The sequence below is a fragment of the Colias eurytheme genome, chromosome 10 (assembly GCF_061535395.1).
Source record: "Colias eurytheme isolate Ceu_HAF_F1 chromosome 10, ilColEury1 Martin Lab GWU primary, whole genome shotgun sequence".
In the NCBI taxonomy this organism is placed as follows: Eukaryota; Metazoa; Arthropoda; class Insecta; order Lepidoptera; family Pieridae; genus Colias; species Colias eurytheme.
The window spans coordinates 10,675,593-10,693,896 of record NC_142989.1 but is presented as its reverse complement, the minus strand read 5'-3'; the positions used below and the strand labels follow the sequence as shown (position 1 = coordinate 10,693,896).

At 32.6% G+C, this 18,304-nt stretch overlaps 1 protein-coding gene across 1 annotated transcript in view; it reads right to left on the bottom strand.

Annotated features, from left to right (window-relative positions):
- Rh7 (G protein-coupled receptor family protein rhodopsin 7) overlaps nucleotides 1-18,304 on the bottom strand; it is a 51,959-nt gene continuing 33,655 nt past the window's right edge. The window contains exons 2-3 of the mRNA XM_090106325.1: nucleotides 2,345-2,475; nucleotides 1-1,500 (exon numbers count right to left, since the gene is read on the bottom strand). Coding sequence (XP_089962451.1) covers nucleotides 488-1,500; nucleotides 2,345-2,475 — 1,144 coding nt within the window. The 3' untranslated portion in view covers nucleotides 1-487. The remainder of the gene's footprint in view (nucleotides 1,501-2,344; nucleotides 2,476-18,304) is intronic.

The following is an 18,304-nucleotide window of genomic DNA, read 5'->3' as shown; positions in this document are numbered from 1 at the left end:
TTGAAATGTGTTCTTTGGCAATAAGGATAAATCTTCAAATAATATTTTGTAATAAATATGGTACATTAGAAATAGCCACCTCCATGTACCTAAGTGTGTTAATATGGGGTAAATTTTATAACACTCTTGTTAAAATAAATTTTAAATAAAAAACAAAGATATAAAAATATAAGATTTACTTAGAGTTTATAAAGAAAAGTTTATATTCGAAGCAAAAACAAATGGAAAAATGTTTTGTAAAATTAATAATTAGAATTAAATTGTAATTATACAAAGCCGGAAATAAATGAAGAGTGAGATCGTGCTTCGTATGTTTCCATACATAGAAAAATATATCTTTCTACAACTATATTTTCATAATAATTAATGGTATTTATCTATTAAATTCTATAATCTCATGAATTCCGTGATTAGTCACTTAGAAATGTTATAATCTCAAGAAATTTACTCAACTATTATCACTATTTTAAAACATCAATACTTGTAATTAACACGAGCTTTTTGTAGACTTTCGGCTGAAACTTCTCGACTTGGTAAATTGAGGTTTTGTGTACCAAGATGGGGGACTAACCACATCCTCCTCATAACTTTTCATGCTCACACTCCCCAATGATCTTTGCGAATTCTGTCTTTGCGATATCTTAGACGAGACTGTCTGCACAGCGTTACCCTTCACCTCGTTATGATATGGAATGTCTCTCATTTCGATAACCTCTACATCCGTGTCGCTGAGGTCTTTACTCACTCTATGCACTTTACTAGCGTCCACAGAATATCCGACGCTTTTAAACGTTCCAGTCATTCTTCTTGATTTGTCTTTGAAGAGCATCTTTTGCAATTCCTTTCGGAACTTGGGGTGTGTAATGATGTAAATAAATGGATCGATACAGGCAGCCGTTTTACAGAATAAAGCGGGAATCATGGAAATAGCTGGTGTAATAGCGTCTTTGAGGCCAAATATACCTAAAAGTGTTACAATAGCGTATGGAGTCCAAGAAACAAAGAAGAGAGCAATCACAGCAATAACGAGGCCGGCTAGTTTAATTTCTGCTTTGCGTTTCGTGTGCTCCTTAACATGACGAGAGGACATTCTCTCTTCTTGGTTTTTGCTATTCATATTTCTGCTGCCAACGACGATGCGAAGTATTCTCGTGTAGCAGAAGCAGATGATGCAGAGGGGGCCGAGCCAGGCGGCGCAGAAGAAGACGAATATGAAGTATCGAGGCGGCAGTTCATCTGTGAGATAGTCGAAGCTGCAACTGGTTAGGTAGCCTTCTGGCACGTAGTGTCCATAGCCAATGTCGAGAGCAGGTATTATAGAGAAGATTCCTGCATAAATCCAGGCGCCGACTGCGAATAGGCGAGCTCGGATGGCTGTTAGGGCTCGGAGGGGCTCCAAAGGATGGACGACGGCCCAGTAGCGGTCAAGCGCGATGGCGGTCAGAGTGGCGATGGATGTGGTGCCGCTTAAGCCCCCCACGAAACCGTAGATCACGCATCCTGTAACGAAGATAATATTAACATAAAGATTAAAAAACAACATGTTTTAAGTTAGTCTTATAATAAATGGAAATATTGTTTTCGTCCTATACACCATATTATAATTAATAAATTTGCTTTCTTGAAAATATGTTTTATTGATGTCTGAAAAACTTTATCTATGAACTTAGTTGATGAGTCCTCTGTGCATTGTCAGATCGAAACAATACCCGGAGCAGAGTACATGTATATCAAAACTCAGGATCTTTACGTTGGAATCTTAGAAGAAAGTTTAAAATATAATTAATGTCAAACTTCGTGAATCTGTTATTCCTTTGAGCATATTAAAGTTAAGAAAAATTAATCAAAATATCTTATTAAGTAACCTAAAGTTGTAAATTATTTGAATACAAACTGCTTTGAAATTATAGAACACTTCGCTAACATAAAGGTCTTGTGGGAAATTATACATCCCGCAAAATGTTAAAATTGAATCGGGTTCCCGTGGCGGAAAACTAGGGCTACGTATTTCAGTGTAGTATATTCTGTGGTATAACTATCGATAAACTTTGGCCTGGTCGTACCCTTTTTCGATGGAGGAATTTCACCACCCTTCAAACTTGAAATTTCAAATTTGAAATTATGGCGTGTTACCGAAATGTTTAAATTATATAAAAACTATAAGAATACATGTAAATGTAACATGTAAATGCTGCGTGTAAATGAGTAAGATTATTCCTAAGCCATATAACATTATGTTTAAAAGTTTAAAATAGAGCTTTTTTGTTACAAAAGCGCTTATCAAAAGCAAATAGTCGGTGTTTGAATTTAGAGAGTTTTTAAATGTTTGCCAATTAGTCATTACCTGTTTTGCCCAGCGCTGGGCCGAGGTTAAAGGAATTAAAAATAAAAATCGGTGTCTTTGCCAGCATTATGAAGTCGCTGAGAGCGAGATTTGCCACCAAAATGTTGCCTGGGGTACGAAGAGATCTGCATCTGTAACAATATAAATAAATAATAATTAGCATAATTAGTAATTCAATATATTTTATAATAGAAAATTCTCGTTTGACACTCTTTGTGACGAAACTTTTCCATAACGACGACCGATTTTCGGGACTTTTTTTTGTGTAAAATTAATAGCTCTGAGAATAGGCAGCCATAAGTATATCCTGTTACAACCATCTCTGCAGGTGAAGGCTATATTCCCTGTCAGCTTCTGTAAAGCTGTGCAGTTTATCATATTAATGAAAAAGAACTCAATTTTTTAAACATAAGAATTATGTAAGTATAGCGTATTCTATAGATAATAAGTATAACTTAAATATGTTTATTGATTTAAAGGTTTTGTTATTTATATCTAGGACAATTTAATAACGTCAAAACAATGCAAATTTTCAATTATTCCCTCAAATTTCAGAGAAAATTTAGTTAGATATCAAAGCAGCGGAAACTAGAAAGTTAGATACAGTATAGAGCAATATAAGCAGCACAATTATAATATAATACATACATACAATATATAACAATATAATACATTATACAGTCTTTTATTTATGCCTCAATTAACTCGTTTACAAATATCCCTAAAATTTTTTAATGAGACTTATGAAATCCATATTAAATATTTTATATTTGTTTTAGATTCTGAAAGAAGGTATTCTCTAAATTGAACTTTGAATTTACTAAACAAGCATGGCTCGGCCGAGGAAAATGACGGCAGACACGCTTTCCTCAGCACACGACGACCGATCGAGCTGCTTCGTACAACAATTGCCTCGCGAGGCTGCTCGCTCTGTGTACCGTTAGTGGAAATATATCATTATTTTAAAAATAGCCTGTGACCATTAACGTATTAGGTATAAACAACCCCGTGTCACAGATAACAAAGCTTTCAACAGATGCAGAAATTAAAAAAAAAATCAGCCTGTAATATGCCTGTAACTTTTACTTTGTCACTGTTAGTAAAATATGTATTTTTTAGAATATTACATTATGTTCGCTATTAGTAGGTATACATTTTTATCTTTTACTCTTCAATCTCTTTATTTTTATATATTGAAAAAGCGATACCAAGTCGTTACGAATAAATTAAGGGATGAAAGAATGGATTGGGCCTAGGGAATACAGTCATAAATGCTTTATCGTACTAAAGGAGGCCTTTAGGGTTTACTCATGTTGATTAAATCATTTATTTGTGATTTCAAGGATTTCTACGGAGGATAATGTGGAGTGTTCGTGACAACCATTTAACGGAAAAGCGCGGGAAATAAATTCGTGACCTCTTAATTCTGTGATGTTGAAATAATGTCTACAATTTTGGAGGGTTCCTGAAGATCTTGTAGTAACAGAATTGTTGTTTAAATACTAAAAAGCTGTTCATTGTGTTTTATTTCAAAACCGCCAAATACCTATTACAAATTTTATAAATTAGTTGTAAAGATGAGAAATTTGTAAAAAATTTAAATAGTTTTATATTTTTTCCAAGATTGAAGAGACATTTGATTTTGATTTTGCTAGCTTTAGAAGAATTTTATTTATATCTAAACGTGTTTTCTTTATTGGGGTTCTTGCTAGATTTGACGTTTCTTATTGTCGATGTTAAAAAGCCTCAGACATAAGTGCCTGATGTTACCTTATCTTAATTTGGATTATAAACTAACTACTTTTGCGTTTAAAGTATTCTAACGTATTCTAATTTCTAACATCTGTCCTTGTGTTTCAAATTACATAAAACGTTTCACGAAGAACATGAGACAAGATAAATATAGTATCATAGACAATTCATAACACGGGAAAGTAATGTTTGTGTTATTTCCTGCACCAGATTGTTTATTTTCCTCAAACAAATAGTGTTTTGTTAGTTTAGATAGTATAAGGTGAAGACAAGGTTGAAGGGATGACAGGTTCTGCTTTATATTATGTTATAGTTTACTAGAGGTCCGCCCCGGCTTCGCCCGTGGTACATATTATTATTTCGCAATAAAAGGTAGCCTATGTCCTTTCTCGGGTATCAAAATATCTCCATACCAAATTTCATGCAAATTGGTTCAGTAGTTTAGGCGTGATTGAGTAACAGACAGACAGACAGAGTTACTTTCGCATTTATAATATTAGTATGGATTTGTATTATTAATTGAAGTTATGGATTAGGTATTTGTTTATATTATAACAACTAGCGGACAAACACGCGGGTGAAATGAAGTATTTTTATAGTTCATGTGTTATTCTGATGTAGGTATAATCTATGGGCTATGTTATTGTAACATTTCATCGAAATTCGTCCAGTAGTTTTTTTCGTGTAAGAGTAGGTAACAACATACATACATTAGTCCATCCTCATTCCTCACACATTTTCACATTTATAATACCTATTAGCAGGATTATAGGTACATTTCCTGAGTAAAGAAAGCAAAGAGCAAACATTTAATTATACCTATACATTTAGGGACATCGTGTGTGGGAATAGTTATTCTGAAATTTCATAAATGAATTAAAATAATTTGCTTTCATATTATAATGTTCTAGCTGTGCTCCGCGGTTTTACGCGCAGTGCTCCGCTCCTGTTGGTCTTAGTGAGGTGATAAATTATATCCTATAGCCTTCCTTGATAAATGGGCTATCTAACACCGAAAGAATTTTTCAAATCGGACCAGTAGTTCCCCACACCCAGATTAGCGCGTTCAAACAAACAAACAAATAAAACTTAAACAAAGCGGGCGAAGCCGCGGGCGGAGAGCTAGTAATATTATATGTAATTAACTTTTATTTGTTAGCGAGGAAATCTTCCACTCACATCTGTATTTACACCATCCTAAATATTATTCTAAAACCCGATTCATGTAAATCTACACATTCGCGTAATAAACATTAAAACGTCTAACTAGTTCCACAAAGAAATATGCATGAAGTAGTTATAACCCGATGACAAAAATATATGTGTCTATTTGAAGTTGTCCTAGCAACACTCGTAAATTTTCTGCATTGATAAATGTAGTTTTATTTTTTATAAAACTTGCGATTTCGCGATTAACATTCTTTGAACAAAATCTTTTTTTATTGAGCTGCTTTTTGCTACGTCTTGTTTATTTACCGCTTTTAATAAAAAAAAACAATCTCCATTTCAGAACGTCAATTAAAATTTGAAACAATGGAACATAAGCCGCATTTTGGTCTGCATAATTTATACCACAGATAATTAACATACTAAACAAACGACAACAAAGCTGTACCGTTTTTCGCTTTCATAATTTTTAAAAATTCTACATTAAAATGCGGAAGGTATTTGTAGAATGGGCGTAAGATAATCTGGACTTAACTAATTTTTTTATAGATTAGAAAAACATTTTGATCTTTTAAATCGTGGGACGTTGTGAAATAATACATTTTACGTGGGTGTTAATAGATTAAGGTGCAAGCTTAAGTCAGAAATACATTCAAAGGTAAATGAGGAAAAGATATATTTTTTGACTAGGGATATAGGTTGTTTTCCTTGAGATATCGTCAAGTTAACGAATTCTTTCTTTTATTCGAAGGAGGTTATAAACGAACGAAGGAGGTTATAAGCGAGTTTATAAACAAGATGAAGGAAAAATATGGAAAATACGTAAGAAGCATATCGTTAAAGTTCAAAGCTTTGGAAAGTATCGATAAATTGCAAACATTTGCATGATATAGTTGCTCGGTGCACGCGATATTGTATCGTGTTCAGAGTTGAATATCGTATTATGTATATTTTGAATCATTATAGTCTTGCAATTTAGAAAGAAAGAAAGAAAGAAAGAAAAGTTTATTTAACACCACACACATAATAAAAGAAAAAAAAAATATACAAACTAAACAAAAGCAACAAATAAAATAAAAATAGTGACTTATTCCTAATCAGTGTGGTGCTAAAAAGGGTCGCTACTCAGCATGTGCTGCACTTGTTGTGAAGCGCTGATTTTCAGTAGCCCCTTGTTGGAGTGCCAGTCAATAGACTCAAGTTATAAAATATACATATTATAATTTCTTATGTATACTTAAATATAGATAATAATATATAAATATATAATAATTAATAAAATACACAACACAAGTACAAATTAATAATAATAGTAATATAAACAAAACACAATAACAAATTTTTTTACATATAATATAGATATGAAATATAGCACAATAAACAATGAACACAATTGTACCCTGTAATATCCTATGCGACTAAGGCTGGTTACGAAACTCGGTAAGAAGTTGTTTTTTAAAGCCATGTTTAAAACTTGCTAAGGTCCTCGAGTTTCGTAATGGAGGTGGTAAATTATTCCAGCACTTAGTCGCACTATATTTAAAACTACCTTTAAAAATTGATTTATGGTGTTTTGGTACTGCCAGTTTGACGAGGGTCGCCCTAGTAGTTATACCATTATTACATCCCATCCATGTCAGTTTATTATAGAGGTACGCTGGGGCTTTGGTACTGATCACATCGAAGAGAAGAGATGCAAGATGTAAACGCCTACGATGGTCCATGTTAAGGATGTTTGCTTTTTTTAAATATGGCGAGATGTGCGTTCGAGCAGGAATATCCCAACAAAACCTTGCGCAAGCATTTTGCACTCGTTGAATGGCGTTTTTAGTACGAGATAGGAGACGGGGACCGTACATTACATCCGCATAGTTGAGTTTTGACAAAACCAAAGACTCACATAGTCTGAGACGTAGACGAGGATCTAGGTAATTTCTTATGCGATACAATAGTTTTAATCGGTAGAAGCAGTTTGCGATTGTCGTATTTATGAACTTTTCGAATCTAAGTGCTTCATCGAAAATTACACCTAGATTCCGAGCCTCACGCACACGTTCCAACGGGACTCCGTTTACATGCAACAGCGACGTTTGTTGCTCAATCTGTTTAATAATTTGAGGAGTACCCAGTATCATAAATTTGGTTTTATCGGCGTTAAGCACTAATGCGTTATTTATTGACCATTTTGAAATGCTGTCCAGATCGTCATTTAATTTTTGTATAAATTCGTCAGTTTTATCAGGTTTAAAAGAGGTATATAATTGGACATCATCAGCGTAAATATGGTAGTGGCAGTACTTAATTTTCGATATTATATCTGCAGTGTACAAGACAAACAAAATAGGTCCCAAAATAGAACCCTGAGGTACTCCTCGTTTCACTGGACTACAATGAGAAAGAGAAGTAGTTCCGTCACTATTAGAGACCACTACAGTCTGCCTACGTTCACTAAGATAACTCTTAAACCAAGCAACAGAATCTTGGCAAAAGCCGTAATAGACCAATTTTGATAAAAGTAGGTTAGTATCTATGGTGTCAAAAGCACGTGAAAAGTCTAAAAGGACCAAAAGCGTTCCTTTACCACAATCTTGTTCGCATAAAATATTATCCAGCACATCTGTCAATGCTGTTACAGTACCTCTTCGCTTTCTGAATCCAGATTGAAGGTCAGGCAGTATGTTATTGGACTCAAGATAATCCATTAACTGTTTGTGAACAATCTTTTCAAGGATTTTGGAGCAACATGGCAAGATGCTGATAGGCCGTAAATCTTTAACAGATGCAGGATTACTTTTCTTTGGAAGTGGTCGCACCAATGCACTCTGCCACATCGCCGGAAATGTACTACTTTTACAATTTAGTAGATATTATTAGGTAAATCTGCTTACTTTTAAATAATAGATATATGAATTTGTATAATATAAGACGTAGTATAGGTATTATTATTAGTCTGTGGTATAAGCACAGGGTATAAGTCATATTTAATAATATATATGATTTAGTTATCTTATAAGTTAAATAGTGTTTAAGTACTTACAAAGTTTCAATAACTAAATGCACATTTTATAAATTTATACAGAACGAGGTGAAAATGTGTATTTTTTATCATTTAGCTATGCTTCAGTACCTTCTTTTGATGATAAAAAAAAATAAAATGTCTTATTTTACTGTTAGGGCGTATTCAAAAAGAAAGCTTGAAACTTATAAGCGCTTATAAGCGCTTATCGGCGCTTATAAGCGCTTATAAGTTTCAAGCTTTCTTTCTGAATACGCCCTTAAGGTAAATTTAAATATAAAACCTACTTTTAGGTTAAAATATAAATTATAAAACCTACTTTATAAATTATTGAATTGATACATGTCCTGACTCCTGTACGTAAATTTTCTAGTATTGGATGAAAATATAAAACAACTTATTCTCTGATCTGCATAGTGATAAATAAAAATGCAACTCTATATTTTATTATTAGACCAAAGATTACAAATAAACTAGTCTGCACTCGCAGGCAATAAAGACAAATGATCTAGATCGAATAAAGATTAACGAGGAAAATGCAATTACATGAATATAGACAATGGAATAGACAAATTGTACACTGTTTAATAAAAGTATCTATTAAAAAAAAACTTCCTTTTGAGAAAATACTGACAAGTCCATATTACGGGAACAAAAGCTTCTTATATTTTATTACTTACGATGTATTATTTTCTGAAATAAAGAAAAATCAAGTATTTTTAACCAATTTTTTTTTCTATATTTGGTTCTATTGTTGCTATTGTTGCCGAATAACGACCTAGAAAGTACATTCATTGATTAGGCCCGTATTTTATTCAGTCCTAAAAAGAGTCTACGCCAAACTATGGTCGGACAGATTTTGTTTTTGTTAAAATTTAAAAAGTAAGATTAAATTAATACCTAGCTAATGAGTGACCATAACTATAAGTGATTCTTAACCGACTTTAAAAAAGTAGGAGTATTTAACGTTTATTATAGGAATATAATATGTAGTTTTATAAAATGAGTAGATATTTTCTGTTCTGAGTAAATTACGTTACAAGCTGTAACCTAGTTATAGTTCGTAAATAAATATTTGTACCTACAAGAACTTCCACTATACTTCGAGAACATTCTTAAATATTAAAACATTGCTATTTCATATCTTCGGCAAACAAAAGGTAAGAACAATTATTTAACACGAAAAATGTCAAACCGATATCTATCACTCGTAATTGAATACAAGAAGCAATATATCACGTATTCCAAGTATAGAATTACCTATTATTTTATTTTTTACATCTTAAACTAGTTTACCAGCGCGGCTTCGATCGTGAGATAAGGTTTAAATATATTCTGTGTTCTATCGACTATATAAATCTATTAAAATAAGATTAACTTCCAAAACATCTTTCCTTTTAAATATATGTTTCCTTAAACATAATAGTGTATTAAATAGTGATGGTACAGTTAAAAAACAACAAATATTGGTACCATAGTCCTGACTGGAAAGTAAGACATAATTATCTTAGGTCAAGGATGGAGGCTCGTCTGATAGAGGGATTAACAACATGCTACAACTTTGTCTCGTAAATGCAATATATTAGAGGAAAACTTTCGTTTTGTTTTCGTAAATAACTTCCTCTTAGCTTTCTAAAGATATATGTTTTTTGTGTAACGTGTTCTTAAAAGAGATGGATGGATTGCCTTGTGGGGTTTAGGTGCTAAAATTAGGAATGTACCTTTTCTTTATGCACGATTGTTATCTATATGTACTTATTTAATATTATAAAACTGAAGAGTTTGTTTGTTTTTTTTTTGAACGCGGTAATCTCAGGAACTACTGATCCGATTTGAAAAAATATTTCGGTGTTAGATAGCCCATTCATCGAGGAAGGCTATATATATCATCACGCTAAGACCAACAGGAGCGGAGGAATGCGGGTAAAACCGCGGGGCACAGCTAGAAATTAATAAAGTCATGAAGTAATGACTTCTAGAATATTTACCTAGTTAATTTCTGCCTTAAAAATTGATTTGAATATTTATATAACTCATGAAATACTGAAATGACGTACTTATATTTAAATTTTGCGATTGCATATATAAATGTATTTAAGCAATATTTATAGATAATTAAAATCATCCGCCTTTTTACTTTTATTTAATCTCTCTGTGAATACAAAATGACTACCTTTCGAAAAGGAAAATTCGGGGAAAATGTAAATAATTGAAAAACAACGAATTCACAAAAAAACGAAGGTGTAAAAAGAACTGACGAATTATAAACATGTCTGTAACTTCTTTTAAATATTTTGCAGTGAAGTCACCTTTGGCATTGGCCTGCATAATGTTTATAAATTCGCGAGAAATATTAGATACGTGTTTTTGTTTTATTTGTTTACTAGATTTCCGCCCGCGGCTTCGCCCGCATTTTCAAAGGAAAACCCGCATAGTTCCCGTTCCCGTGGGATTTCCGGGATAAAACCTATCCTATGTGTTAATCCAAGTTACCCTCTATATGTGTGCTAAATTTCACTGTAATCGGTTCAGTAGTTTTTACGTGAAAGAGTAACAAACATCCATACATCCATACATCCATACATCCTTACAAACTTTCGCCTTTATAATAGTATTAAGATTAACTCATTGCACTACCATATGTTTATATGGTTTCTAGGTTGGCAATTATAACCTAGACTCATAGTAAACCAGTAAGTAGTTAACCAACCTACAGAAAAATACACAAGTTTAGAAATAACACATATTACGTACTGTTTATAAATTGTTTATGTTCTTTTCGCGAACCATTTAGAATATTTAAGTAAATAACGTTTAGAAAGTTAGTAGAACTCGTAAAATTTAATGCAAAATGAAAGTAATTTCATATAATGATTCTGATTTAAGGCGCCTGTTGTGCCAAAAAGTTATTTCAAAGATTTCCTTAACAAGAAGGAACTTTTGTGTTCAAAAACAGGATCTCACACGAGATATCGGTTAAACAATAAAATTAGAACCAAATACATATGGATTCCAATTTAACTACTTACGGGATACGTCTGACGATCTTTTATTAATCCTAACAAGCATTCCGCCCTTATTCTTCACTTCAATCGAATCCAATTTGTAGAAAAACTGACAAATTATTCAATTTTATCTCAGAAGTGGGTGTGATATATATGTAATTTAACGATGTTTTATACCTTTTTATTTGTAATTGTTTGGAAAATGTATTTAACTAGAAAAGAAAGAGCTTTTAGAAAATGATTAAAGGCGAGAATACACTGAGTGATAAGTAGTAATTGATATAAACTAATCATCCGAATAATTTGTTTGTTCGTCTATGTATCGAATAACTCCAATTGTTATTGTTAACCTTCAAATATCTACTGATATATATTTTAATTAATTATTGTTCATTGCGTTAATTTATCGTTATTATCTGAATTATTGACGCATCTAATCGTTTGTTATATTATCAATTAATAATGTATTTCGTTTACACGGTAGGTCCAACAAACGATTATTTTTCTAAATATAGCTTCCAAGATTGTCTGGTTGATAAAAATTATTTATAGACATTATTTTACACTATAATCTCACGGCTGAAAGTGCTTGTCGAGCGAATTAAACCCATAACAAGGCGAGTCAGTGAAGAGGAAAAACAATTTATACCGGAGATCATGGTTAAACTCTTTAAATCTACCTAAAGGCATTGCATTTCATACAGGGAAACGGTTTTATCTGTGGAAAATCGGAAAATAGAAGGAATGTGTTTGTATCTCGGCAACAGTAAAAAGATTCATTTCATAATTACGTCTTATTATTATAATTTAATAAATAATTTGGAAAATCCAAAAGTGCACGCCTCATAATTTTTTTTTAATAAATATTTATTAATTATTATTTTTGTTTATTTAATAACAATTAAACCACATCGAATCAGACCCTGAAAAATGAAAGGGTTCTATTCCTGAGCATACTCAAGCGTAAGAGAAAAAAAAAGACTCGATTAGTAAAGTATTTCGGTCGCTATCGTGTTAACAAGAAAAAGGATCCGCACATACAGACACACGGACGTCCAAGACAGAAATTTTTTAAACTGTTTTTTAACTAGTTTAAATAACAAAAATGACATCAAAAATATCATGAACGTTAAAAATAGTGTTTTTTCTTAATATGTGTGTGTATGTATTATCTTACAAGTGCAATGTATGATACATAAAGACATTTTAAGTTTCAAAAATCAGATGTTTTGCGCGAAGTGACAGTAGTACCCAACCTCAACGCTTCGCTTATGAGGCGTGCAAAAAAAAACAAATAAAGCAATTTAATAAGGATAAACTCATGAAATTATTGTCATGCCGATCCTTTGATAAGTGTACAAAGTTTAAATTAAATCAGGAGTCGGTTACATACAAACATGCAATCTTACATACAGATGACTGAATAATCTAATGGAATAAGTATAAGCGTGTTAAAAACAATATTTATTGAAGCATCTTTTAAATACATTTGTATCGTGACATAATAAATATCTCGACAAGATTTAAAGCCACTTTCACAACTGTTGGATTTGTTTTGTTTAGCTTATCTGTTAAATTATGACAAATCCTCTTTCTTAAGGATACAATTCAAAATATAATTAATTAATATAATTCCGACTATAATGATTGATGGCCTGATTGATTCATATTTAATTAGAAATTTTAAAATATAAATTTTAGGCGGTACCCTTAAAATATTTAACCGATTACAATGAAATTTAGCACACATATAGAGGGTAACGTGGATTAGCATTTAGGATAGGTTTTATCCCAGAAATCTGAAGGGAACGGAAACAATGCTGGATTTTCTTTGAAAATACGGGCGAAGCTGCGGGTGGAAAGCTAGTAATATTATAAAACTGAAGAGTTTGTTTGTCTGAACACGCTAATATCAGGAACTTGTCCGATTCGAAAAATTCTTTCGGTGTTAGATAGTCCATTTATCGAGAAAGGCTATATAATACATATTATATCGTCACTCTAAGACTATTAGGAGTGGAGCCACGCGGGTAAAACCACGGGGCACAGCTAGTTAATCATAAGAATCGGTCATGAAGTTTCGGCATTTTATTGCTATAGGTATTAGTATACCTATAGCAATAAAATGCCGAAACTTCATTATGTATCATTTTGATTACAGGGAAATACATTGTTTCAAAATTATCCCTTAAGGGATACAATAAGTAATGAATAAAGTTCCTGACAACAAAACACTTATCAATAATTATTGGTTTTCGCTTAACTTGATTAAAATGTTTTTGGGACACATCCGTGGAATAGAATAGATTTGATTAAAGACTTTCGGCTGAATACTAAAATCCCAAACTACATTTTTATTGATGTAAAATGGTAGAACTTCCTTTGAATTGAGACGGTTTTACATCCTAAGCTCTAGGATATAAATAAATACTAGCGGTCCGCCCCGGCTTCGCCCGTGGTACCTACATGTTTACGTTTTTTTTTCATAAAAACTATCCTATCTCTCAAGTTGGATCGAACTGCACATGGTGTGCGAATTTTACTATAATCGGTTAAGTGGTTTAGGAGTCCATTGAGGACAAACATTGTGAGATTTATATATATTAAGACTAGATTTCCGCACGCGGCTTCGCCCGCGTTTTTAAAGGAAAACCCGCATAGTTCCCGTTCCCGTGGGATTTCCGGGATAAAACCTATCCTATGTGTTATTCTGATGTATAAGCTATATTGTGGTAAAGTTTCATTCAAATCCATTCAGTAGTTTTTACGTGAAAGAGTAACAAACATCCATACATCCATACTTACAAACTTTCGCCTTTATAATAGTAAGTAGGATAAAAATAAATATTCCAGGATAATTTTCACACACGGCACGATCTGATCCCATACTAAGCTTTCGCTTGTGTCATGGAAACCAGATGGCTGATAAACATACATATATAATTTTAAATAAATACTTATATAGATAATTAACACCCAGACACAGAGCAAACATCTATGTTCATCACACAAATATTTGCCCCGGGTGAGAATCGAACCCACGACCTCTGTCTTGGAAGGCAGGGCCACTACCAACCAAGCCAACCGGTCAGTCAAGCTTTTGGTTTTTTATTGATGTAAAAAAAAAAGTTCTCGGTAAAATTCTTTTTGTATTGAGACGGTTTCACATCGTAAGCTTTAGGATATTTACTGAAAGTAGAAATCCTGTTTCTAAAAGGCTAAATTTAACCTATAATATGTTGTATCTAAATCTATAAAAGGTCTATGAATGGGACAAATTATATGTACCTACTTATATAGTAAAAGTAATTTAAATATACATTGAAACAGGATTAGAAGTACCTTTGAATTGGTTGTAATTATTTTCAGGAGTCCAGACAATAATCTAATTTTAAAATACTTTTCCCACTGTTTTAACATATTTCAAAAGTTCTAATTGCTAAAATATACTTTATATTTGACTCTGGGTGTTAAACTATTTTCACACCAAATTTCACCAAAATCGGTGTAATCGTTATGTTTTCCTGTGAAAGCCTAACATACCTACCTACTTCTGTAGGTATTTTATAATCTTAGTATAGATTTTTACTACATAAAGCCATACTACAAGCTACATACTCACTTACCTGCAGCAGGGGCAATATTGGCTCGATAATTGTAATGTGTATAGGCAAGCGGGGGCAATTTAGAGAACAGCTGTAATTGCTCCGACCGCCGTGAAACCAAGATTGTTCCAATATTGCCCCTGCGGTAGGTACGTGAGTAGCCGTCGCGGAAGAATTCTAACAAATACCCGCGGCCCCATCATTAAAGCGGCTCGACGGAACACAGTGGGGTTTTAGTCGGTAAGAATCCGACATAACCCACGGCTCCTTCCCCGGGGGCCGTGGGTATCTTTGGAAGATTTCCCCACTATAAAAAAAAAGGTACGTGAGTAGCCGGCTTAGGAACGATAGACAGCCGACAGCAGACAGCTGACAGGTAATTCTTATTCTTATACATAATTAAGTGACAATCTTGAATGCCTGAATACAAACGAAAGCCTTAACTTAGTACTTTTGTATTGTGTTCACGTGTTTGAAATGTAACAAAGAATAAGTTGATTAATTTGTTTTGTTTAATTTTAGTTCCAAACTCCATGAGCGTTTAAATTATTAATTAAATTTTCCTTCGTTTGTTATATATTCGTTTTCCATACGTATAACGTTTACTTGAGAGTGAAAAAGTCCAGATGTGTTTTCGGGAAGTTAATTTTGTAAGAAAACAGAATGTTGTCGATTTGATTGGCATGAGAGGTTATTAATATTATTATTTTTGAATTCTCTGTTGTTGTGTCTCGCCTACTTCTAGAAAATCTACTCCATTTCTATTTCTATACGGAATAGTATGTATACTTATTTGCTTTTCAATTAAAAATATTGAGACAATTTTTGAACCGCTATACTATATACCTACACATAATATACATATGTCATATTGTACCTACTATACTTGCCATATATGTATTAATATTATCATATAGATACCCAGAATTGTGTCGCTATAACAAACAAGTAAAAGAAAATATCTAGTTCGTTTTTTTATCAAGGGACATAAACTTAGATATAATTTATTAGCCGTAACCGTTAGTTGTTCTAGAAACAAGAAACTTTATACAGTTTCAGGTGGGTTGCTATTAAGTCTTATAGCAGTATTACTTCCAGTGTGAGAACGAGATGGCGCTAGACAACCTATTTAGCGCTGTCCCTTTTCCACACTAGGGATAACACGGCTATAAGACATCAAGGTACGGGGACAGGTGTAGCAATTCAACGGAACCCTCCGTTTAACTTTCCTAATAATATTATCCGGTAGATTATAGGAACAACTTTAAATTCGCATAACTTTTAATTAATCCTATTGTGGGAAAGTTAATGCGAGGTAAGCTCTAATTATTTCCCCCTAATTGCAAAACGGTAGCAAATTTCATAATATGTAATATAAATATATTGAATATTGATCAACAATAATGTTTTATTTATATAGACATAAACGTACGGTAATTGACTTCAGTACTTGATATTTTTATTTTCAAGAATCAAGAATTTGATTTTTTTCTATTCGTTAAAAATTTCACGAGTATTTTGTATGGAAAACTTGAACAAATGAAAAATATGACGACAGCTGGTGTGTAGGTACCTATTTTTTAAAAACTTAGGTACATTATTTGTGATGAAACTAAAACGATGTACTTAGACTTTTAAGGGAATTGTATGTTTAAAGAAGGAAGGCTTCATTTGCATTTATTGAAGTGAAACTTCTTTATCGGGGTTGGAAAAAAATTTAGTGTAACATTATTTTATTCCCTACCAGTTAACACGCGTGATTCGACGTATTTCTGTAAAGTTGCATATTATAGTAAATTATTTTATGAAAAATAAGTTTATAAAGAAGTTTCACTTCTTACGTGTGTACACTAGTACCTACACCACAGATTAGAGAATAGTTACTTCGTAACCTACACGCACACATTTTTTTTATTTGTGTATTTAAACGTACCAACTGTAAAACAGTAATTATTATTTTACCCAAGTTTGGTAATATTGTTGTGACCTACCTTTTTATACACGCTTTATATTAGCTTCACCTGTATGTTTGTAACCGACTTCTTTGGGCGCGATTTTGACCCACTTTAAACGGCCAGATTTCGTTCAAACTTTGTAGATTTATTGAGGACCGATGATAATACACTAATTTGATAAAATTTTCTATTTTTTAGTTCGGTTTTCTATAAAAAGCGTGTTTTTTAGTTTTTTTAACTATTATTATTATTGTCTAATAAGCGTCCCGTAATGTAATTAAGTAATACAGTCATTATGTAATATTGCTATTTAAAATTGTTGGGTAGATGCAATTTTAAAAGCTATTATCTGTACTAATATTACAAAGCTGAAGAGTTGGTTTGTTTGTTTGAACGCGCTAATCTCGGGAACTACTGGTCCGATTTGAAAAATTCTTTCGGTGTTAGATAGCCCATTTATCGAGGAAGGCTATAGGCTATATGTATATCATCTCGCTAAGACCAACAGGAGCGGAGCACTGCGGCTAAAACCGCGGAGCACAGCTAGTTTTAAATAAAATTAGGCTCATATATCTATTTATAGAGAAAAATGTATTCCACCAATGCAGACGAATAAATTTAGCATCTCTCACCAAAGCCATTACGGAAAATAATCGCTATAATGGATATTTTCGTACATTCAGCTTTTCAGCTTTTCCTCTATCACAGTTTTCCCGCAAGACATTTTCTCGCTTTTCAAACATCTTTATTCAATGATTAAAACAATCTATTGTTCCCTTGTTTCACTTATGTCGCTGAATACAAAGCTATTACTAAAAGGGATTTTTCATTACGTAGATCAAGCTCTGTGGTTAATGAAAAACTTGAGATTGGAATTAATGAACCTTTTTTGTCAAATAAGAAGCGGTTTGTACTCGACTGCGCCGTAAAATCTAAAAATTGAAATATTAAAAGTGACTTTCCTCAGGTAAAAAGGCATATACTTATAGGTTTTTTTCATTTAGATTTGTAAACGTGTTTTAAAGTTATTAATAGGGATGTATGTATGTACCTACTTATGCTAATTCTTAAGATATGAAAATATTTATCTAGATTACTAGCGGTCCGCCCCGGCTTCGCCCGTGGTACATATGAAAAATAGATGTTGGCCGATTCTCAGACTTACCCGATATACACAGAAAATTTCATGAGAATCGGTCCACCCGTTTCGGAGGAGTATGCAGACTAACATTGTGACACGAGAATTTTATATATAAGATAAAAACTAATTCCTGGATTAATTTCATTAACCTTTATAACTATGAATGCTTATCTACGTATACGAAAGTTCCAATATAACATAAAATGTTTCCTTGAGAAGAGAATAAAATCACCTAAGTTATGACTAAGTTAACAGTTTCCTAGTTTACATAACTCTCGTTCCATCATATTCAAGATGTACTTCAAAACTTTGTATAACT